Source organism: Eschrichtius robustus, chromosome 9 (genome assembly GCF_028021215.1).
Source record: "Eschrichtius robustus isolate mEscRob2 chromosome 9, mEscRob2.pri, whole genome shotgun sequence".
NCBI lineage: Eukaryota > Metazoa > Chordata > Mammalia > Artiodactyla > Eschrichtiidae > Eschrichtius > Eschrichtius robustus.
The window spans coordinates 120,881,312-120,904,899 of NC_090832.1; the positions used below are offsets into that span (position 1 = coordinate 120,881,312).

The 23,588-nt window shown below is 40.6% G+C and overlaps 1 protein-coding gene across 2 annotated transcripts in view; it reads left to right on the forward strand.

The window, feature by feature from the left end:
* Nucleotides 1-23,588, forward strand: part of MEI4 (meiotic double-stranded break formation protein 4) — a 235,888-nt gene that overhangs the window by 25,883 nt on the left and 186,417 nt on the right. For both annotated transcript variants that reach the window (XM_068551117.1, XM_068551118.1), the window contains exon 2: nucleotides 5,624-5,869. In XM_068551117.1, the coding sequence (XP_068407218.1) occupies nucleotides 5,624-5,869 (246 nt within the window). The remainder of the gene's footprint in view (nucleotides 1-5,623; nucleotides 5,870-23,588) is intronic.

The following is a 23,588-nucleotide window of genomic DNA, read 5'->3' on the forward strand; positions in this document are numbered from 1 at the left end:
TATTTATCATAGGGTTCACATGAGATAAAATCTGGTTTTCTTCCTTATAGTCTACCCTCTGACCTAAACCTGTGTATGAACTAGATTTTGTCTTGTATTTTCTTTACTCAGGCATTATACTGGTGAAAGTGTAAGGGTATACTCTAGAAAGGCATAAGTTTAGAGGGAGTAGACTCATTGGAGGTAGTCAAGAAAGGATGCTTTGTAAAGTGAAGAGAGAGATGTGACAGAAGAGACAGATGTGACCTTCAGGTTAACTAATTAAATTCCCCTCCTAATCCATTCTCCCTGCAGTGCCATTCTCCCTAGTATGTAGTTAACAAAGACTAGCTGAGCGCCGGGGATAAGAGCTGGCCAAGCAGCCCTCTGCGACTGCCTGACCCGCACCGATATATTCACTCACTCATTCAGTCCATCAAGTACTCAGTAGAATGCCTGCTATGAGCCAGTCAGCTATCATGGCACTGGGGATACAGTGGCTCGTAGCTTGCTGCTTAGTCACACTGGAAAGTTTTTCTGCCCCCACTACCACCAAAATCCACTGTGTATTTTGAATTAGAAGGAACACAAAACACATCTAACGAGGACATGCATCTCCTATGGACATGGAAAGATCTGAAGTCCACAGGCTAAGTGTTATGGAACCGAACTTGGGTCCACTCACCCGATGTGCAGCAAAGCCAGTCTACTGACCCCAGGTTGTGAAGGAAAGCACAGCATTTATTGCAGGGCACCAGGCAAGGGAATGGGAGACAAGACTCAGATCCGCTTTAGCTTGGTCTTTGAGTTAGGGATGTTTTAAAGGCAAAGAACAAAGGTGCAGGGATTAATCATTGTTTTGTGACATTTCTGTGATATTTCTTAGTCCTTAATCATAGTTTCAGGGGTCAGGATGACTCTGGTTTATTATTCTCCGGCCAGGTGGTCCATGGCTTAGGGGCCTGTTAGGAGAAACAACCTGAGTTTTTACGTTAATGATGATGCCTGTTAGAGCAATTTTAGGACATTAACGCTGTTACTGGCAGCAGCAATCTTAGTCATCTGACTCTGGTTGATTAGTGTTCAGTTAGCACAGGATGGAGGTCAGAGGGGACAAGAAAGGGAATAAAGATTTGGATAGAGAGATTAGTAATAAACTCGGTAAGGGAACTCCGTTTTAGGGGGACTTGGTTTCATTAGTAGAATTTGGTGAAGGCTGATCAGGAAGGGAGACTAGAAAACCTAGGAGGCAGAATTCTCATTCCGTTGGTTGTGTTTCCTCAATTCTGAAAGCACTTGGACAGTTAAACATTTCTGAGCATGTTTAATGTGTGGTTATTTCATTTTTTTTTTCTGATTTTATTGCATTTACTTTTTTTTTTTAACTTTTAAAAAATTTATTTATTTTTATACAGTTTCTAAACATTACACTCCATTTACAGTTACTACAAAATATTGGCTCTATTCCCTGTGTTGTACAATACATCCTTGAGCCGATCTTACACCCAATAGTTTGTACCTCCCACTCTCCTACCCTTATACTGCCCCTCCCCCCAACTGGTAACCAGTAGTTTGTTCTCTATATCTGTGAATCTACTTGTTTTTTGTTATATTTACTAGTTTGTTGTCTTTTTTTAGATTACACATATGAGTGATGTCTTGCAGTATTTGTCTTTCTCTGTCTGACTTAACTTCACTTAGCACAATATCCTCCAAGTCCATCCATATTGCTGCAAATGGCAAAATTTCATTCTTTTTTATGGCTGAGTAGTATTCCATTGTATATATATGTACCACATCTTCATTATCCATTCATCTGTTGATGGACACGTAGGTCGCTTTCCATATATCTTGGCTATTGTAAACAATGCTGCTATAAACATTGGGGTGCATGTATCTTTTTGAATTATTGTTTTTGTTTTTGTTTTTGGATATATACCCAAGAGTGGAATTGCTGGGTCATACGATAGTTCTATTTTTAGTTTTTCGAGAAACCTCCATACTGTTCCATAGTGGCTGCACCAATTTACAGTTCCACCAACAGTGTACAAGGATTCCCTTTTTTCCACATCCCTGCCAACATTTGTTGTGTTCTTTTTCATGATAGATGTTCTGGCAGGTGTGAGATGTTATCTCATTGTGGTTTTGCATTTAGTAGTTAACATTTGCATCGTAGTTAACATCATGTGGGAAATATTTTCCCATACTTTTAAATGTTTTCAAAAACATTTTCAATTAAATTGTATAATATGTGACAATTTAATTAATACATTTCGATTGTTAGATGTTCAGGCTGGTGACAGGTTTTGTTTTGTTTTGTTTTTGTTTTTTTTCGGTAGTTATAAATAATCCTGTAAGACCATCTATGGGCATAAAGTTTTGTTGTAGCTCTGGTCATTTCTTTAAGATAAAATCTTAGGACTTGTATTGCTGGGCCAGAGGGGGATAAATGTTTTGAAGATGCTTGGCACATATTAGGAAAATATTCTCCTGAATGGTTATCTAATTTAAACTTCCATTACTCTTACATATGAGTGATCTGGGGCTCTTCATAGAATTTTCGTCAATGATCTTGGAGATGAACTAGCTTCATAATTCAGGATTATAATTTAAAACAGTTTTGACAGTATAGAGAATTGGTTAGTTGATAACAAATTTAAGTTCAGTAGGGGAAAATAAGGGTAGCAGAAATAGGGTAGATAAAAATTGCTAAAATACTGTTTGCTGAGTAGCTGTTTCTGCACGCATGCCTGAAGGAGAGTAGAGGACAGAGGGAATATGACTAGATTTTTCCGTAGCCCAGTGGGGGACTTTGTTATGGTGAGGACTGTTCCCAAATTCAAGAAAAAGAAAGCCCATTTGATCAAATGCACTATTCTAAAAAGACTGTTAAAATTTTATATTTTAAGCTATTAAGAATTCAAAGACACTAGATACCTTATTGGAGAACATTAAATGTTCATTTTAATTATTTAGTATAATTATTTGAGCATAAATTGAATTTACAAAAGTCTTTCTGAAAGTTACTACTGCTTTTTTTTCTCAGTTAAACAGAGGATATATCTAGGAAGCTCATCTTTTTCTCCATGAAATTTTAGGGGAAATAGAATTATCTTCACCTTGCAAATGGCACTTTGAGGATAGGAATGCTATCCTAAAATAAAGAAGACATATATTTATAATACACACATACAAAAACAAAAACAAAAACATGAGGTAGGAGTTTAAAAGCTTGCTCTGTTTGGGTGTAGGTTGTAGTTCTGTGTGTGTTTTGAGTGTGATTTATACCATAGAAGTCTGTACCAAAGATGTCTATTAGTGGTCGTATTCTGCTTATTTACGATACATTTCTTTCTGATTCATGTTCAGAAAAGTGACCCTGGGATATTTATGATCCAGAAGGACTTTATAATTCGATCTTTTTTCCATTCACTGATACTCAGCATGGTTTTAAGACTATTGACAAATCACATATGATGACTTAAAAATCGGAACATTTAATTAATCAGCTTGCTTGAATCAATTAATTAAATATTTCCGCAAAATGACAGGGAGTTTGCTGTGTTTTATTATCAGAGAAGTTTGTCCTCTTACGCTAATAAACTGTTTTCTTTCTTTTTTTTTTTTTAGCCAAGATTCCCACCATTCATAATTGAATGTCAGATTCTTTTCTAACAGAAACATTTTAAATAGGTCACTTGTTATTATTATTACTATTACCGTTGTTATCTTCTGTCAGTACTGCTGTATATAAGTGTTAACCTTCCTTAGGGAGAGGCATCCATTCCTGTGTGCTTTCTGCACAGCGTGCCTTTGTGGAGCGCTGAGAGGTGGATTCTCCTGCTCCCTGTCGCCGACACGACAGATGGAGGATGGACCAGCCAAGTGAAACAGTTGCTGCGAAAGCTAAAATAAGTGGAGCTGTAACTCTTATTAGTTTGTCCATCTTAACAGTATCTAGCCCTTGGGGTATTCTCCAGCTGCGAAAGTTTGGAAAACGGCAGCTGTATTTTGCTTTTAGAAATCCATTTTTTATAAATTTTTTTCTGATTATAGTAGATATATATTCAAAGCAGAAAATCAGGAAAATTTAGAGAAATATGAGAAAAAATCAGTAATAATTCTACAGTAGAGGGAAGTCCTACTTAATTTTTGTACATAATTGGGTTTTACATATAATTTCATGAACTCACTGTTTTTCCCCTCAGCACATCATTAACACTTTCCCATGCTAATAAAAATATCTCTGAAAATTCAGTATTTGATGGATATGTAATTATCATTTGTATGGTATATGATTATTTACTTAACTGGTTGTTGGTCCTAGTTTTAAATATTATAAATAATCGTGTAATGAACATATTGTACACGCATTCTTGTGTTCATCTCTGATTATAATAAAACAGCATTATGCTACCTGTTAGATTGTATATTTTCAGTGAAAATTTATAGGATATCAGATAGGTACTCATTGTAGAGGGTGGGAATACATCTGGTAAGACTGGGTATGGAGCCTTTCAAGCTGTTCTTTGAAAGGCATACACAGGGCCTTGGCAGCTGTAAGACTGTCAGGGCGTCATAATTGGGGAAAATTCACGAGCAGAGAAGTGAATGGGAATGACATTGGGCTGTGTTCATCTATTTGTATGACTGTGATCCAAACATGGTGGAGAATAGCCTTGAGAAACTGAGGGAAATGAAGTTGGAAGTGTGGAATTTGAAATTATGTTAGTAGGTAGATGTGGCAACTCAAAGCCCTGAATTTTCTGCACCATTGTACTTTTTAACCATTCATTAAAAATGTTTATGTAGCATGTTTTATGTGCAAAGCCCTTAAATTCAGTAAAGCATGGTGGAGGTCCACAGGGGCTTATACTTCATTTGTATTAAACCAATGAGTATTCATTGGTATTAAACCAATGAACGTAGTGTCATGTTGTCCTCATAATTGTCAGACTGTGGTACAGTGTTGGTTTGGAAAAGTATCCTCACGGTGGCAGTTGGAAAGCTTTGGAGGTGTGGAGTCAGAGAAGAGTGACAGCTAAAATGATGCAGATATTTGAAAGATTGTTCTACGTATAGATTAGAGGGGCTTGGTGAGAAGCAGGAAGAGTGGGTAAAGGTTCACTAGGGAATTCAGGATTGGGGGGCACTGACTTCAAGACTTAGAGTGGATTAGAGGAGTAGAAGGGCTTACATTTAAATGAAGGATATAATTTAGTGATTCTGATTACACAGTGAACTCTCTGTAAGATATAAAAGCCTCAGTCCTACCCCAGATTTGCCGAATCAGAATTTTGGAGGGATGAGACCAGGTATATATATTAAAAAGCTCCCTCAGAGATTTCAATGTGTGTCTCTGGTTAGAAACCACTAAATGAATTCATTTGTGTTTTTTGCATTCCAAGAAATTGTCAGATTATCCGCACCTACTGTTTTGAATCTTAATACACTTAATGTGCATGTGTTTGCATTTCTCTTCTGCATGTTTTTTTCAAACTGTCTTCAGTTCCTGAGAAATTTTTCTGCTACTTGGTTTCAAGTTGTAAACTTATTAATTAGTGTTATTCTGCAAAATCAATTTTGAGCAAATGAAATGTACTGCAAGGAATTTCTGTAACTTTTTTTTCTAATTACATGATAGGGACAAAAGCCAGGATGGATGATCAAGCATGGTATTTGAGAACTTCAAAGCTGGCTCTGGCCTTGGCAATTATCCGCTCAAAACCAGCAGACAAAAGCAGCAGAGAATACACAGAGCATCTTGCAAGGATGGTGTCTGGGCAGGAATCAAAGTGGAGAGAAAAAGTCAAAGCCTGGGAAGCTGAAGTTCTGCAATTACGTCAGAAACTTCTTCTGAGCAGGATTTGTTCAGGATCGTTTGAGAGTGGTGAGTGGATGAAACCTGGGGATGTATCAATCTGTTTTATTTCAGCTTCACTGTTATTTAGAAATTTATTACCAAGACACTGTTGTTTAGTTTCCTAAAATTAGACTTCTTCTTCTTACCCTATAAAGATTTTTTACTTCTAATCATTCATGGAAAGCTTATTGTCACTTTCTAATGGATGGGGCTGCATTGCACATGGGGATGAAGTTGGAGAATAAATTGTCTAGATGCAAAGGCAATAATACTTTAAGTTTACTGGAGAAATTAATTTAAAAATCTCACTCATCCATATTATTTTACTCTGTATTTTATGTTGCTTTTATATTACATAATTTATCCAGTAGCCCTGTATCAAGTACCAGCTCTGGACCAGGCATGCAGTGGGTGGTGAGGACCCAAAAACACATAGAGAGAGGTGCTGCCCTTACCGTGAAGTACCTACCATTCTAGCAGGGAAAACAGACCTATAGATAATTAACCCAGTTGTGATGAACGTTATCATAGAGACAGTGACAAAGTGCAGAGCAGGAAGCCATTCATTCTGCCTGGTTTGTGGAAAGGCTTCTCAGGTTTGGCCCTCGCGGGTCTGTCCCTAATAGTGAGGTGGTCAGAGCCTGCAGCAAGAGGCAGGAGCATGAGCTGGGCAGCAGGGAGAATATATGCCCCATTCACCATGGCCAGCGGGACATCCCAGAGCCCAGAACACCGTAAGGTAGAGATCGGACAGGTAGAGGCAGAGAGGTGAGTGGGGACCAGGTTCAGAAGGGCTTTGGATGTCAGCCTGAGGAATGTTCCTTATCAATGAGTTGGCCAAACAATGTGTGATCTCCATAGAACCCGTGAGAGAGAGTGAAAGGGGGACGGTAATAATGACACGAGGACAGCAGGGAAGACCAGGACCCGCTAGGACAAACCAGAGCACGTGGGCACCTCCTTCGTCAGGAGCCATTCACCTTTTTGACTCAGAGGACTGACCCTCACATTGTGATTATGAAACGTAATTCTGCCGATTATTTGAAAATGGAAATCAGATCGTGTTACTCTTTTGCCTAAAACCTTTCCCTGACTTCCCGTTGTGCCTCGCACTAGATTCCCCCTTGTGGCCGTGGCTCTTGACGCCGTGGTGATTTCACCTCTGCTCCCCTGCGCGCATATACCCTCCCCGCTGTGCACACAGCTCCAGCCTCCCTGGGCGTCCTTCCAGCCTGCGCAGGCTCTTCTTGCCTCGGATCTGTGCTATGCTCGTCTCTGACATGTAGCTGCCTCTTCCCTTCCTAGAGATCTTATTCTAAGTGACCCCTGCTCAGTGATCACTACATGTATAGCACCACTCACAGTTATTTTTTACCCAAACACCCCCCTGTGGGTTATGCATCTGTTTGCTTACTTGGTTGCTGCCTGATCTCTTTGACTTGAGTCTGGGTTTGCTGAGGAGAGGGTCTTTGATTTGCTCACCACTCTCTCCTCAATACCCACCCCAAAGCCTGACTCACAGAAAGTGCTCAATCCATATTTGTCAGATGAAGTGGAGCATAGAGGGTGCTTTGGCTGTGGCAGCGTTTGGAGGCAAGGAGGCAGGTTCTAACAGGGTTTACCAAGGCCACGTGAAGAGTGATGCATTGAACTAGATCTGTGACAGGGAGAACCAAAATGCACAGTTCCAGAGTAGAAACTTCAGAAGTTTGTGAATGAGTTAAGAGGGGGTTTTAAGGGAGCTGGAGGCGTGTAGGATAATCGAGGTTTCTAGTCCTTGTTCATTAAATTGATTGCGATGCTTTGAATCCAGATCGTGAACACAGAAAAAAGCTTATAGGATAACGGGGTGAGTCCAGGTCTGTCCGAGAGTGTTTTGAACATATCCCTGAGTATATAGGCATTACCTAGAAGGAAGGTAGAAGTATGGTCCTGAGTCTCAAAGGGGATGAGCAGACTGGAAATATAGACTGACAGTGAGGATTTCTTGGTATTGAAGTGACAGTGAAGTTATCACTGTGGATGAGGCTACAGGGAGGGTGCAGCTTTGCCGGGGAGGCTGCAGGTTCCAACACTGAAGGGTGGGCAGAGGGAAAGGAGCCATTGGAAAGAGTGTGACTGTCGTTTTAGGATGTGCAGGTGTAGTGGGCTGGTGCCTGCCATGGGTGGTAGTAGGGCACTTGCTAGGTTCAGGAAAACCCTGCTAACCCAATGCCCGTGGTGTTACTAAGTCTCATCACTGTGTGAGCAGAAACAGTGTTACATGATTTAGAGCCACCTTTTAGTCTCTCTCGTCTTTCTAGGCAATGGCCTCTGTGAGAATATCTGTGAATGGCAAACATAATTATTTTTAACTTTTTTTGTGCAGTCATATGACTGATACAATGGCACACACGTAAAAATTCCCAGTTATATTGAACTGTGAATATCATAAACATCCCTGGTATCAGAACTGTTGTTTACCATCAAGGGTCTGTTTACAACACCGATATGGTGGGGTGTGTGGTTTGTTTGGGACGTGAGTGGACCTAACGGTGAGAGAGCCTCCACAATGACTTCTTTTTACACTGAAATCTTTCACCTACAGTGCCTGTGAGAGGAATTTTCAAATATCACCTAATTAAAATCTCTTTTACTCACAGAGAGAGTTGCAGGTAAAGCGTTTCAGTGCAGATGTTTGGAAGTAGTCTGACTCTCCATCTGTTAGCTTGAACTTGAAAAATGAGGAATAAATGGATAGATTCAGATGCATAGAGTCAGTATTAAAGGGGGAAAGGCAAAAAAACCTAAGAAAGAGAGGGTATTAGATTGATAGGAAAATAAAGGAGGAACATAGTTGGTTTTTAAAGATGTATGATTTGAAAGACTGACATGCCTTGCTCTAAGAAAACTCCATCGCTGAAAATCAAACTATTTTATAGGTGTATTTATATTTTGTGTATTTATATTATGTGTTTCTTTACACATGCATGTTCTCCAGTGTTCAGAGACCACAGGCCCTCAAAAAATGGTGAATGGAATCCTTCCTGACGGATTGAGAGGCTGGGGAACTTAACCTACAGCATCAGCTATCCATTGAAGCAACCGAACAACCCAGAATTAGATAAAGCAGAGCTGAAATGGCAAAGTAAACACATAAGGAAGTATGATATGGTTTATATAGCATTTCAGGAACTAAGCTATTTCTTTATTCTGATTTATTTTTCTATAGCTTCTTAAAGGGAAATATTCTTCTTTATTGTATTTATTAAGGGGCTAGACTATATAGAGAAGGGATAAATAGAACTTGCTCTTGGAATTATGCCACATTTTAATTTTACCTAAATGCTTCTTATTGGAGGAAGGATGGAAGGAAGGAAGGAAGGGAGGAAGGGGAGGAAGGAAGGAAGGAGGGAGGGAGGATGGATCGAAGAAGCCCAGACATCCGGTGTCACATTTCTTAAAACCTTCTAGGTGATGTGTGACAGACAGGTTAGCTGTCTACTCAATAGCCAGCTTCCTTCTTCTTTACTAAAACACTCCAATTTTGTTTTGACAGACATGTGGCCATGCCTAGTGGGTTAATCTATGAAAGGCTTAGACTTGTTTTGCCAGTATTGTTCTATGGTTGGGCAGTGGAAGCTAAAGAGGAATCTTTAGAGCTTTTGGTAAAGATTCACCTCATTGTATAAAGAGATTGAGGCCCGTGAAAGATAGCAATTTTAAAATGCTTTTACCTCAACCACTTGCTTCCTGTATGGGCACTGCCTCATGAAGATGTGATGCCTGGAACTGCGGTAGCTGTTTTACGACCATGTGGCGATATTGAAAAATTAATGTCAACATGGTGAGGATGGTAAGCAGGAGGATAAGAGCCTTGGCCCTTCTTGTCATTGCCGACCAGCCAAAGCAAGTCTAGGATTACTTTATTAGGAATTTTTTTTTAAAAGATAAATAATGGTTTAAGCCACTGTTATCCACATAATTCTCTTCCTTGTAACTGAACGCATCCTAACTTAAAGAGTGGGGGGGGCTTCCCTGGTGGCGCAGTGGTTGAGAATCTGCCTGCCAATGCAGGGGACATGGGTTCGAGCCCTGGTCAGGGAAGATCCCACATGCCGCGGAGCAACTGGGCCCGTGAGCCACAACTACTGAGCCTGCTCGTCTGGAGCCTGTGCTCCGCAACAAGAGAGGCCGCAATAATGAGAGGCCCGCGCACCGCGATGAAGAGTGGCCCCCGCTTGCCGCAACTAGAGAAAGCCCTCGCACAGAAACGAAGACCCGACACAGCCATAAATAAATAAAAATAAATAAATAAAAATTTTAAGAAGATAAAAAAAAAAAAAAAGAGTGGGGAAGTGGTGGGGATAATGAATAAATTAGAGAGCTGTTTTTTTCCCCAAGGATCTTCTTGATTTATAGGGGAGAAAATGAGAGAGAGAGAAAAAAGTGTTCTTTTATCTAGAACAGCTTCCTGTTAAATGATGGCCTTATAATGTTGCGAGGATTTAGGTGGGGTCTGAGTAGGTAGTTGAGGGAGACACAGAGCATAGAGATTGTCCAGGAAGACATTAGTGGTTCTTAAATGTTGACCAGGGTTTGAAAGGGATGTGACGCCAGGCACGGGGCCTTGTTAGTGGGAAGACTGGCCTAGGACTTCGGTGAGCAGATTTAGATCTAAGCTTTGAGTGTGTGTGTGAATGTGCTGGTGGGATCTGGACGGTTGCTGTGATACTTGCACAGTGCTTTGGCATTTACAGGAGGGACAGAGATGGATGTCCTGTCAGGCATATGCTTTTTCCCCTACAACATAGGCACTCAGTATCTTCATAAATGATACATAGGTTACTGGATGAGCAACTAGCGAAAGTAAAAAAGTACAAGAAAATCAAACCAAATTAACTCATTGATTTGTTTGTTTATTTAGTAAATACTCATTGAATCTGGGGCTCAGGTGTCACGGGCTTGGGGCTGGGGAGCGTGGTGGGCAGGGCAGCACCGTCAGTTTAGGTTGAACTTAGCTCTTCTCAGTTTGGGGTCCTGGGGAGCAACCAGCCCAACCAGATGGCTGTGGAAGCTTCCCTGCCCTTCTTGCTGACACTGTTCAAGTTTGTCCACCCTCCCCTGCTGTTCCCGTTACTGCAGCACCGCCTACCCCAGACCCCACTTCTCATTTCCTGTAAGTCTGCGTTCAGGCAAAGGCTCTTAGCTGACTGGTGCTGGTGAGGTGTCGGAGCAGGGGCTGGATATCACCACCGCCCTGCGCGGAGCTTGTCTTGGCTCCCGGCTGCCACTCTTCTGGTCCCGCCTACTCAGCCTCTGTCCCTTGCCTTCCTTCTCACCCTGTTCCAGACCACATAATGGGGAGACACCACAGATAACAGACTCACAGACACGGTTGTGGAGCTCAGCATTTATATGTTGGCGTCTTCCCTGTTTTACAGATGCTGGAAGAGCATGGGCTATGAATGCATAGCATTTCCTTCTTCACCTGAGCTCCTGTAATATAAATTGTCAAATACAATAATAATGGGAATTTGCCTAAAATTGCAGTTGATTTAAAGCACACATGCATAATGTACATAAACATCAGAGAATACGCCCTTAATTTAATATGGACTCTAATGAAAGTCTGTAAAATAATTTAAAGTAAATTTATAATTATACATTAGAAATGCTTTACTCATTATATATAAAAACTGAATTAAACTTTTGATATTAGAGACCACCGTCAACATGCAAAGAAATTAAAGTGAAGGCTGAAAAAGCTCAGAGTAGCAAATGGCTTTAACAGTAACAGCGATAATTTAGAAATGTGAACACCTTCCTTATCATCATAGGCACTGGCTCTGGTGGGAATGGTGGAGATAGGGAATCAGGAGGGCCGAACAAGTCCTGGCACATGGACGAAGCCTGAGGGAGCCCCAGAGGCTGGGCCTGGGCAAGGCAGCCTGGCGTCTCACATGTGGAGTGTTCCAGGTGGAGGCCATCCGTCCTCCCGTGCTCTTCCTGTTCTGGGCTCCGAATGTCACTGTGTGATGCAGCCTAAGCTGGGTTTCAGGTAGGTATCTGGCGTGTCCAGGTGATGCCCTAGCTGGGGTGCATCTCTGGATTCCCCCCACTTCTCTGCATTCCCAGTACCACTGTCTTGGTCTTGTCTGAAAAATCCCACCTGGACTCCATGTCTGTGGTTGTAGCCTTGCTGTGTTCAAGTCCATATGGCAGCCTAGTCTCAGGTCCCCTCACTCACTTTAGGATGAAGTCCCCAACCCATAAAACGGGCTCCAGGCCTCTCCACAGCGTGGTACTTGCTTCCCTCTCCAGCCCAGCCTCTCACCACTGTGTCCTCCACATTCTGCTCAGCAACATGCAAAATCTCTTCCACTTACTTGAATCCACCTTGTTCTCTCTCAGCTCCAGGCTTTTACACACGTGGTTTCTCTTTGGAGGATGTGTTCTCCCTCTCCTTTTGGCCTAGTTGTGCACTGCAGTATTCTTTTCTGCTGATGTAGTTTTAAAATCTCTTCTGCCTTCCTTGACTGCCTGCCTAGACTAGATCAGATTCCCCTGCTAGGGGTCCCCATAACATTCTGTACTGTTTACAGCATTTTTGAGCTAAATTACAATGGTTTAATCAGCCTGTCTTCCCCGCAGGGCCTACACTCCATGCTTGCAGGGAGTGTGTCTTTTCTCATTACCGCTGTACTCCCAGGTTAGCACAGTACCTGGCATGGAAGGGCTCCTTGGTGACATTTTTGAATGAATATGTGTAGAAAAGGTTTATGTGGGTGTTATTACCTCGAACAAAGTGGCCTTGCTGATCTGTCGTTTCTGGAGATGTACCAAACCCTTGTAACTATGGAGGGGAATCAGAGAGCGAGGTCCAGCATCCTGGGAAAGGGAACCCTCTCAGGTAGGGTGAGTATCAGGGCTCCTCCTCTGAGGGAGCTGTGCAGGCACACAGTCATGTAATCAGAACAGAATAAACAGAGTGACAATGTTGAGGGCCCCTCTGCGGAACAAAAGCTAAAACTGCTCAAAGTACTTGTGTATTCATGGGTGTTTGCTCATTGTGATTTTTTTTGGAATAGTTTAACCTGTAGCAAATTTTAATCTGGTCGTTTCATTTAGGATTATATTTAATTTTTTGCAGGTTTTATTTGTGTTTTTTGAACGCCGTGCTGTTGGTTTTCAAATTTCAAGATTCTGTTAGAAATATGAAAGTACCTTGAGGATTTTGGATTCAGTACTTGGATCCTAAACATCCTAAAATTTGTTTTTTTAGATAAGTTCAGTGTGCAGTGAAGAGCATCCAGGTAGGTAGCTGTGGACTACAGTTTGGAGTGGGAAAATTAATGGAATGATATCAATTCCATTATCAAAGCCAGGAGATAAGATGATGAGGGTAAATGGGAGTAGGCTTGAGATTGCACATTTCTGATAAGCTCCCAGGTGACATCGACCACAGTGTGAGGAGCCGCGGGGCTGGGGAATCTCTGGTGGGGCGTTTGTCTGTGAAGGAAGGAGAAGTGATAGGTTGGCAGTTGGGGGTGGGGCGTGCAAGGTGGAGGGAAAGTTTTCTCTTTAGGATGGAAAAGACATTAGCCCACTGGTACTTTGGTGGGAAGGAATTAGCAGAGAGAGGAAAGGGGAAGATACAAAAGGAAGATAATAAAGGAATCCCAGGTGGCTTGGGGCCCTAAACCTAGAAGAATTACAGAGCACACACCGGAGAGATGGGCCCTGGGCCCCAAAAGGAGCGCCCTCTCTGCTGAAGGAGGGAGTCGCTGCCCCTTGATCTGTGTTTCTCTGAGTCATTCCTGGCAGCTCTTCACGGAGTTCCTTCCCTTTAAAGCTCTCCCGTCCCACCCAGCGCCCCTGCTTCCTAATGTCTTCTGGTTGTGTTGTTTCTTTTTTCAAACTGCCTTTGGATTCTCATTCTCACGTTTCTTTCCCTGCTGTTTCAGCTCTGGTCTGGGCCCTCCCTACCTCTTGCTTTGGTTGTATAGATAAAGGAATGAGGAAAGCAAGTTAGCTAACTTGCCTGAGGTTAAACGGATGGTAAATGGAGTGGGAGTCCTGTAGGATCCTTGAACCATGCCTTTCTAGTACTTGAAGGTGTTTTCTTAAACAGGTATTTCTCAAACTGTGGTCCCCAGACCAGCTGTGTCAGCATCAGGTGGAGATGTGACACATTTACAGACCTCACCCCTGACCTGAATCAGAAACCTTGGCGGGAGAGCCAGCACCTGTGGCTTAACTAGCCCCCCAGTGATCTGATGAAAACTGAAGTTTGAGAACCACTGAAACCACTGAATTAAACACATAAACGTGAAATATATGTTCAGGGAGCGTAACGAGACGTCTCCAGAAAAGGGGTCAAACCATCCGAATGTCACACATCAAGGGATTTGTTGGCAAGACTCTGAGAGATTCCTTAATACCAGCTGGTACCCTCAGTCACCAAAGAACTGAGAAAATGTTCATTTAGAGCCTGATTGAGCTGAGGCAGGTAGTAGAACTTAGAGAAAATGAATAAAAATATAAAATAGTAACATTAACATGACTCTAACAACCGTGTTTAATACTATTCCATACCGTTGAGTGAAATATGTACGTAAGCATGATAGGAATACAAGGAATGAGTATTGTATGTTCTTGTTTTAGGAGAACTTCTCTCTTCCCTCTTTACCCCCCTCTCCTCTCCTCCTCCCTCCATCCTACTTCCCTCGTCTCTTGCTCATAAGCATCCTGTGTGCAATCCTGAATATATGCCATGTTTTCTGTATATAAGATGTACCATTGTATAAGACAGCTCCCATTTTTGCAGGGGAAAATATTTCTTATATCTATTTCAAGTAATTTTGGAGACATATTGTAGGGGAAAATATTGCACAGGAGAAGCAATATACTGTATCCTAAAAACTAGTAGAAAACCTTAAATTCTGATAATATTTTACCAAATCCTTCAAAAAGAATATAATGTAACATACCTAAAAAGAAATATATTGCCAACAATGAATGCTAGCATGGTGCAGGCAACAAGACAAAAAACACTGAGTCATAAATAAAGTCTGTCACACATGTACAACTATAAACACAGGTACTTGCATTGTATTCTGGGTGATTCTAAGGGCTGAACCAGGTGACCTGGTTATCAAGTGAATTTGCATGAATTCCTAAATGGAATATGGAGATACAGCCCTCATTCAGGAGGAAGGGCATCATTACATGTTTCTCATACTGCACCTAAATTGTGGTCTTTTCAACTGAATCTCCTGTTTTAGAGACCTCATTTCTGTGATTTTTAAAAATTAAATTTCTTGTAAGCCTTTCTTAGAGTTAGTGTGAAAATTAAATCCATGGGCGAGCGCCTGGCTGGGGTGTGCGCTGTGAAGGGGACACCGAGGCTGGGAGCTGCTCTCAGCCGCCAGCAGATCCGTCCTATCACATCGTCAGTTATTTCATGGTAAGCGTGTGATGATTTTTCTTGTTTTCGGTCTCTCCCATTTCTCTCAGAGTCAGAGAGAAATAATGCCTGTGTGTTCTTAATTCATTCAGACCACATCTGCCAAGTTTTGTGCTTTGACGTAAACAAGAAAAAGATTGCTGCCAGAGCAAGCTACTTATGCTTTCAAAGCCCAGCTCTAAACATTCCTCCTTACTCTTTTAATTAGTAACTCACACGAAGAACAAAGACTAAGTTGCCTTTGTGTCCTCCCTTGGTGCTTCATTCAGTACCATCTTACACACAGTCGATTTTCAAAGACGTTCCTTGGCTTGATTTTTAAATTATTGACTCTGATTAAGCTTGTAAATATTTGTAGCAGAAATAATTTTCCAGCTAAGGTGGGATTTTCTGTGTAAAATGTAATGTAATACAGACAAAATGTTAACATTTTGTATCAATTTGAAAAGTAACCACTTGGTGAAAAAAAAACTAGTAAAAATGTAAGTAATGCCTCTGATCCTTCTACTTCTACATACTTTAATTGTATTTGGAGTTTTTCTAACTTGTTAATAAAACAGAATATGCAGAATTTAAGCATCTTTCCTCCCTCCCTTGTTATTCTAGTAACAGATTATATCTAGAACTTCCCCTGGAATTTAGTATAATTTGTCCATTCTTTTTTTTTTTTTTTTTTAGAGATATTTTCTTTTTTTGTTGTTGTTGTTGTTATTGAATTTTTGAATTTTATTTTCTTTATTTTTTTATACAGCAGGTCCTTATTAGTTTTCCATTTTATACATATTAGTGTATACATGTCAAACCCAGTCTCCCAATTCATCCCACCACCACACCCCCGCCGCTTTCCCCCCTTGGTGTCCATACGTTTGTTCTCTACATCTGTGTCTCAAGTTCTACCCTGCAAACCAGTTCATCTGTACCATTTTTCTAGGTTCCACATATATGCATTAATGTACGATATTTGTTTTTCTCTTTCTGACATACTTCACCCTGTGTGACAGTCTCTAGATCCATACACGTCTCTAAAAATGACCCAATTTCGTTCCTTTTTATGGCTGAGTAATATTCCATTGTGTATATGTACCACATCTTCTTTATCCATTCGTCTGTCGATAGGCATTTAGGTTGCTTCCATGTCCTGGCTATTGTAAATAGTGCTGCAATGAACATTGGGGTGCATGTGCCTTTTTGAATTATGGTTTTCTCTGGGTATATGTGCAGTAGTGAGATTGCTGAGTCATATGGTAATTCTATTTTTGGTTTTCTAAGGAACCGCCATACTGTTCTCCGTAGTGGCTGTATCAATTTACATTCCCACTAACAGTGCAAGAGGGTTCCCTTTTCTCCACACCCTCTCCAGCATTTGTTGTTTGTAGATTTTCTGATGATGCCCATTCTAACTGGTGTGAGGTGATACCTCATTGTAGTTTTCATTTGCATTTCTCTAATAATTAGTGATGTTGAGCAGCTTTTCATGTGCTTCTTGGCCGTCTGTATGTCTTCTTTGGAGAAATGTCTATTTAGGTCTTCTGCCCATGTTTGGATTGGGTTGTTTTTTTTTTTTAATATTGAGCCGCATAAGCTGTTTATATATTTTGGAGATTAATCCTTTGTCCGTTGATTCATTTGCAAATATTTTCTCCCTTTTTGAGGGTTGTCTTTTTGTCTTAAAGCTTTTAAGTTTCATTAGGTCCCATTTGTTTATTTTTGGTTTTACTTCCATTACTCTAGGAGGTGGATCAAAAAAGATCTTGCTGTGATTTATGTCAGAGAGTGTTCTTCCTATGTTTTCCTCTAAGAGTTTTATAGTGTCTGGTCTTACATTTAGGTCTCTAATCCATTTTGAGTTTATTTTTGTGTATGGTGTTAGGGTGTGTTCTAATTTCATTCTTTTATATGTATTTGTCCAGTTTTCCCAGCACCACTTATTAAAGAGGCTGTCTTTTCTCCATTGTGTATTCTTGCCTCCTTTGTCATACATTAGTTGACCATAGGTGTGTGGGTTTATTTCTGGGCTTAATATCCTGTTCCATTGATCTGTATTTCTGTTTTTGTGCCAGTACCATATTGTCTTGATTACTGTAGCTTTGTAGTATAGCCTGAAGTCAGGGAGTCTGATTCCTCCAGCTCCATTTTTTTCCCTCCAGACTGCTTTGGCTATTCGGAATCTTTTGTGTCTCCATACAAATTTTAAGATTGTTTGTTCTAGTTCTGTAAAAAAATGCCATTGGTAATTTGATAGGGATTGCATTGAACCTGTAGGTTGCTTTGGATAGGATAGGCATTTTCACAATAGTGATTTTTCCAATCCAAGAACATGGTATATCTCTCCATCTGTTTCTATCATCTTTAATTTCTTTCATCAGTGTCTTAATAGTTTGCTGCATACAAATCTTTTGTCTCCCTAGGTAGGTTTATTCCTAGGTATTTTATTCTTTTTCTTGCAGTGATAAATGGGAGTGTTTCCTTAATTTCTCTTTCAGATTTTTCACCATTAGTGTATAGGAATGCAAGCGATTTCGGTGCATTAATTTTGTATCCTGCAACTTTACCATATTCACTGATTAGCTCTAGTAGTTTTCTGGTGGCATCTTTGGGATTCTCTATGTATAGTATGTCATCTGCAAACAGTGACAATCTTACTTCTTCTTTTCCAATTTGTATTCCTTTTATTTCTTTTTCTTCTCTGATTGCCGTGGCTAGGACTTCCACAACTATGTTGAATAATAGTGGTGAGAGTGGACATCCTTGTCTTGGGCCTGATCTTAGAGGAAATGCTTTCAGTTATTCATCATTGAGAATGATGTTTGCCGAGGGCTTGTCATATATGGCCTTTATTATGTTGAGGTAAGTTCCCTCTGTGTCCACTTTCTGGAGAGTTTTTATCATAAATGGGTGTTGAATTTTGTCAAAAGCTTTTTCTGCATCTTTTAAGATGATCATATGGTTTTTATTCTTCAATTTGTTAATATGGTGTATCACATTGATTGATTTGCGTATATTGAAGAATCCTTGCATCCCTGGGATAAATCCCACTTGATCATGGTGTATGGTCCTTTTAATGTGTTGTTGGATTCTGTTTGCTAGTATTTTGTTGAGGATTTTTGCATCTATATTCGTCAGTGAAATTGGTCTGCAATTTTCTTTTTTTGTAGTATCTTTGTCTGGTTTTGGTATCAGGGTGATGGTGGTCTCATAAAATGAGTTTGGGAATATTCCTTCTTCTGCAATTTTTTGGAAGAGTTTGAGAAGGATGAGTGTTAGTTCTTCTCTAAATGTTTGATAGAATTCACCTGTGAAGCCATCTGGTCCTGGACCTTTGTTTGTTGGAAGATTTTTAATCACAGTTTCAATTTCATTACTTGTGCTTGGTCTGTTCATATTTTCTATTTCTTCCTGGTTCAGTGTTGGAAGGTTATACCTTTCTAAGAATTTGTCCATTTCTTCCAGGTTGTCCATTTTATTGGCATAGAGTTGCTTGTTGCAGTCTCTTAGGATGCTTTGTATTTCTGCGGTGTCTGTTGTAACTTCTCCTTTTTCATTTCTAATTTTATTGATTGGAGCCCTCTCCCTCTTTTTCTTGATGAGTCTGGCTAATGGTTTATCAATTTTGTTTATCTTCTCAACGAACCAGCTTTTAGTTTTATTGATCTTTGGTATTGTTTTCTTTGTTTCTATTTCATTTATTTCTGCTCTGATCTTTATGATTTCTTTCCTTCTACTAACTTTGGCATTTGTTTGTTCTTCCTTCTCTAGTTCCTTTAGGTGTAAGGTTAGATTGTTTATTTGAGATGTTTGTTGTTTCTTGAGGTAGGATTGTATTGCTATAAACTTCCCTCTTACAACTGCTTTTGTTGCATCCCATAGGTTTTGGATCGTTGTGTTTTCATTGTTATTTGTCTCTAGGTATTTTTTGATTTCCTCTGATTTCTTCAGTGATCTATTGGTTATTTAGTAACGTAATGTTTAGCCTCCATGTGTTTGTCTTTTTTACGTTTTTTTCCCCCTGTAATTGATTTCTAATCTAATAACGTTGTGGACAGAAAAGATGCTTGATATGATTTCAATTTTCTTGAATTTACTGAGGCTTGATTTGTGGCCCAAGATGTGATCTATCCTGGAGAATGTTCCGTGCGCACTTGAGAAGAAAGTGCAATCTGCTGTTTTTGGGTGGAATGTCCTATAAATATCAATTAAATCTATCTGGTCTGTTGTGTCATTTAAAGCTTGTGTTTCCTTATTAATTTTCTGTTTGGATGATCTGTCCATTGGTGTAAGTGAGGTGTTAAAGTCCCCCACTATTATTGTGTTACTGTCGATTTCCTCCTTTATAGCTTTTAGCATTTGCCTTATGTATTGAGGTGCCTCTATGTTGGGTGCATGTATATTTATAATTGTTATATCTTCTTCTTGGACTGATCCCTTAATCTTTACGTAGTGTCCTTCTGTGTCTCTTGTAACATTCTTTATTTTAAAGTCTATTCTATCTGATATGAGTATTGCTACTGCAGCTTTCTTTTGATTTCCATTTGCATGGAATATCTTTTTCCTTCCCCTCACTTTCAGTCTGTGTGTTTCCCTAGGTCTGAAGTGGGTCTCTTGTAGACAGCATATATATGGGTCTTGTTATTGTATCCATTCAGCAAGCCTGTGTCTTTTGGTTGGAGCATTTAATCCATTCACATTTAAGGTAATTATCAATATGTATGTTTCTGTTACCATTTTCTTAATTGTTTTGGGTTTGTTTTTGTAGGTCCTTTTCTTCTCTTGTGTTTCCCACTTAGAGAAGTTCCTTTAGCATTTGTTGTAGAGCTGGTTTGGTGGTGCTGAATTCTCTTAGTTTTTGCTTGTCTGTAAAGCTTTTGATGTCTCCATCAAATCTGAATGAGATCCTTGCCGGGTAGAGTGATCTTGGTTGTAGGTTCTTCCCTTTCATCACTTTAAATATGTCATGCCACTCCCTTCTGGCTTGTAGAGTTTCTGCTGAGAAATCAGTTGTTAACCTTATGGGAGTTCCCTTGTATGTTATTTGTCGTTTTTCTCTTGCTGCTTTCAATAATTTTTCTTTGTCTTTAATTTTTGCCACTTTGATTACTATGTGTCTCGGCGTGTTTCTCCTTGGGTTTATCCTTTCTGGAACTCTCTGCGCTTCCTGGACTTGGGTGGTTATTTCCTTTCCCATGTTAGGGAAGTTTTTGACTATAATCTCTTCAAATATTTTCTCGGGTCCTTTCTCTCTGTCTTCTTCTGGGACCCCTATAATGCAAATGTTGTTGCATTTAATGTTGTCCCAGAGGTCTCTTAGGCTGTCTTCATTTCGTTTCATTTTTTCTTTATTCTGTTCCGCAGCAGTGAATTCCACCATTCTGTCTTCCAAGTCACTTATCCGCCGTTCTTCTGCCTCAGTTATTCTGCTATTGATTCCTTCTAGTGTAGTTTTCATTTCAGTTATTGTATTGTTCATCTCTGTTTGTTTGTTCTTTAATTCTTCTACGTCTTTGTTAAACATTTCTTGCATCTTCTCGATCTTTGCCTCCATTCTTTTTCTGAGGTCCTGGATCATCTTCACTATCATTATTCTGAATTCTTTTTCTGGAAGGTTGCCTATCTCCACTTCATTTAGTTGTTTTTCTGGGGTTTTATCTTGTTCCTTCATCTGGTACATAGCCCTCTGCCTTTTCATCTTGTCTGTCTTTCTGTGAATGTGGTTTTTGTTCCACAGGCTGCAGGATTTTAATTCTTCTTGCTTCTGCTGTCTGCCCTCTGGTGGATGAGCCTAACTAAGAAGCTTGTGCAGGTTTCCTGATGGGAGGGACTGGTGGTGGGTAGAGCTGACTGTTGCTCTGGTGGGCAGAGCTCAGTAAAACTTTAATCTGCTTGACTGCTGATGAGTGGGGTTGGGTTCCCTCCCTGTTGGTTGTTTGGCCTGAGGCAACCCAACACTGGAGCCCACTTGGGCTCTTTGGTAGGGCTAATGACAGACTCTGGGAGGGCTCACGCCAAGGAGTACTTCCCAGAACTTCTGCTGCCAGTGTCCGTGTCCCCACGGTGAGCCACAGCCACCCCCTGCCTCTGCAGGAGACCCTCCAACACTAGCAGGTAGGTCTGGTTCAGTCTCTCTTGGGGTCACTGCTCCTTCCCTTGGGTCCTGATGCGCACACTACTTTGTGTGTGCCCACCAAGAGTGGAGTCTCTGTTTCCCCCAGTCCTGTCGTAGTTCTGCAATCAAATCCTGCTAGCCTGCAGAGTCTGAATCTCTGGGAATTCCTCCTCCCGTTGCCGGACACCCAGGTTGGGAAGCCTGACGTGGGGCTCAGAACCTTCACTCCAGTGGGTGGACTTCTGTGGTATAAGTGTTCTCCAGTTTGTGAGTCACCCACCCAGCAGTTATGGGATTTGATTTTATTGTGATTGTGCCCCTCCTACCGTCTCATTGTGGCTTCTCCTTTGTCTTTGGATGTGGGGTATCTTTTTTGGTGAGTTCCAGTGTCTTCCCGTAGATGATTGTTCAGCAATTAGTTGTGATTCTGGTGCTCTCGCAACAGGGAGTAATTTATCCATTCTTTATCTAAAATAATATTTTTTTTAGAATGACCTTATTCTTCAACCCAGGTCATACAAATAAGATGGCATTTTGGATATTTAAAACCTAATTTTGTTGGTCATTATGCCTTTAATAACTCTGCAGTTATTTCTCACTGTGTATTTTATGAAGTGTTTATCCTCATCTGATTAGTTTTTCCCCTGTGAACCACAGAGTGTGTCCTCATATCTGTAATTTCCAAGCAGGAGTTGGTCCAAAGTAGGCCAAGTCCATGCTGGTGGCTGTTCTGTGTGGTCACGCAGCTGTCTTATGTCTGATGGGGTGAGGGAGACAGAGGAGGTGGCCCGGAGGGCTCTGGGCCTCAGTGAGCTGTACTTTTCCAGGCTTTCCGAAGCTTCTCTTTAAAGAAGCACTTAGTCCGTGCACAGGCATCTGTGACGGTGAACACAGTGATGACAAACTTAGCTGCTCACTTCCCTTATAGACAGCAAATGCCACATGCACCTAGGCCTTTTGTACCCACAGGTCTGTGTAAAAAAGAAAAGTATGTTTAATCAGATGTGCAATGTACAGTTTTAAAATTTGTTTTTATTTTTAAGTGACTTTCTGAAAGGCTTTTCCTCTTCAGAGCTGGTAGACATCAGGCCAGAGTTCCTGGTACTGGCTTAAATTCTGCCCCTGCATTCAAATCCCCTGAGAGCTGTGAAAATATCTTGATGCCTGGGTTGCACCCCAGATGGATGATGTCAGAATCTCTAGGGGTTGGAGTGAGGTATCCTTATTCTTTCACTATCCCTGTTATTCTAAAGTACAGCCAAGATTGAGAAACACTGCTTTAAGGCCAACTTTTATTTTCTGTATTCAACCTAAATGCCCTTATTTCCAGTTTTCATTACTAATCCCATGTAGTTTTAATGCCCCTGTTTTCTTGGCATATTCTCTGTGGAATGCTGCAGTTATTGACTAGAAAGAGTAGAACACACTGATATTGGCCCTTTGGGGGAGTTACCTGGTGATAGATTTAGTCCACACTAATTTACTGTAATTATGAGATTTGGGAGCATGGGTGGTACCAGTGGAGGGGATGGTGGGTGTGTGGGCAGCTGGGTGAAGGGCTGTCCAGTTGCCTGTGTGCGTGTTTGGATGTGCTGGTGACCTGACTAGGATTGGAGTTGGGCCCTTGGTGGGGTTCGCAAGCTCTTTGGTGTGGGTGGTGAGCAACTATTAAATGAAATGGCATTTTTTTTCAATCTTCTCTTCCTTTATTCTGTAAAGGCAGAGAGTAGTAGTAGTAGACAGCTTCTTCTAGCTCCAAAAGCAATATCACAGGCATATCATTTTTAAAATTAGGGAATACTTGTATTTCTGCTCTTTCTCCAGTATTATTTGTTCACTTTAATATACGGCTTATTGAACAATCTGTGGTATGCTTTTAAAATGCTTCTTCCTAGGTTATTGCTGTAATTACTGTACTGTTCAGGGTCCTTGAATTAGCAGTAATACTCTGCAGTTCATGATGAGTTAAGATACCTCTTAGGAAAGAATCAAGTATTATTCCTCCCTTTGACTAACATTTGGAGATGAAATCTTAGCAGTACTGTGGTATATTACTGAGAAACCCTATGCCAGTTGGTGCAGAGATTTTTTTCTATTGTATGATTCATAAATAACTATTTAATTAATAGAGTACTTAATATATATATGCACACAACTACATAATGCTTTAGTTAAAATTGCACTAAAAACGTTGTGGC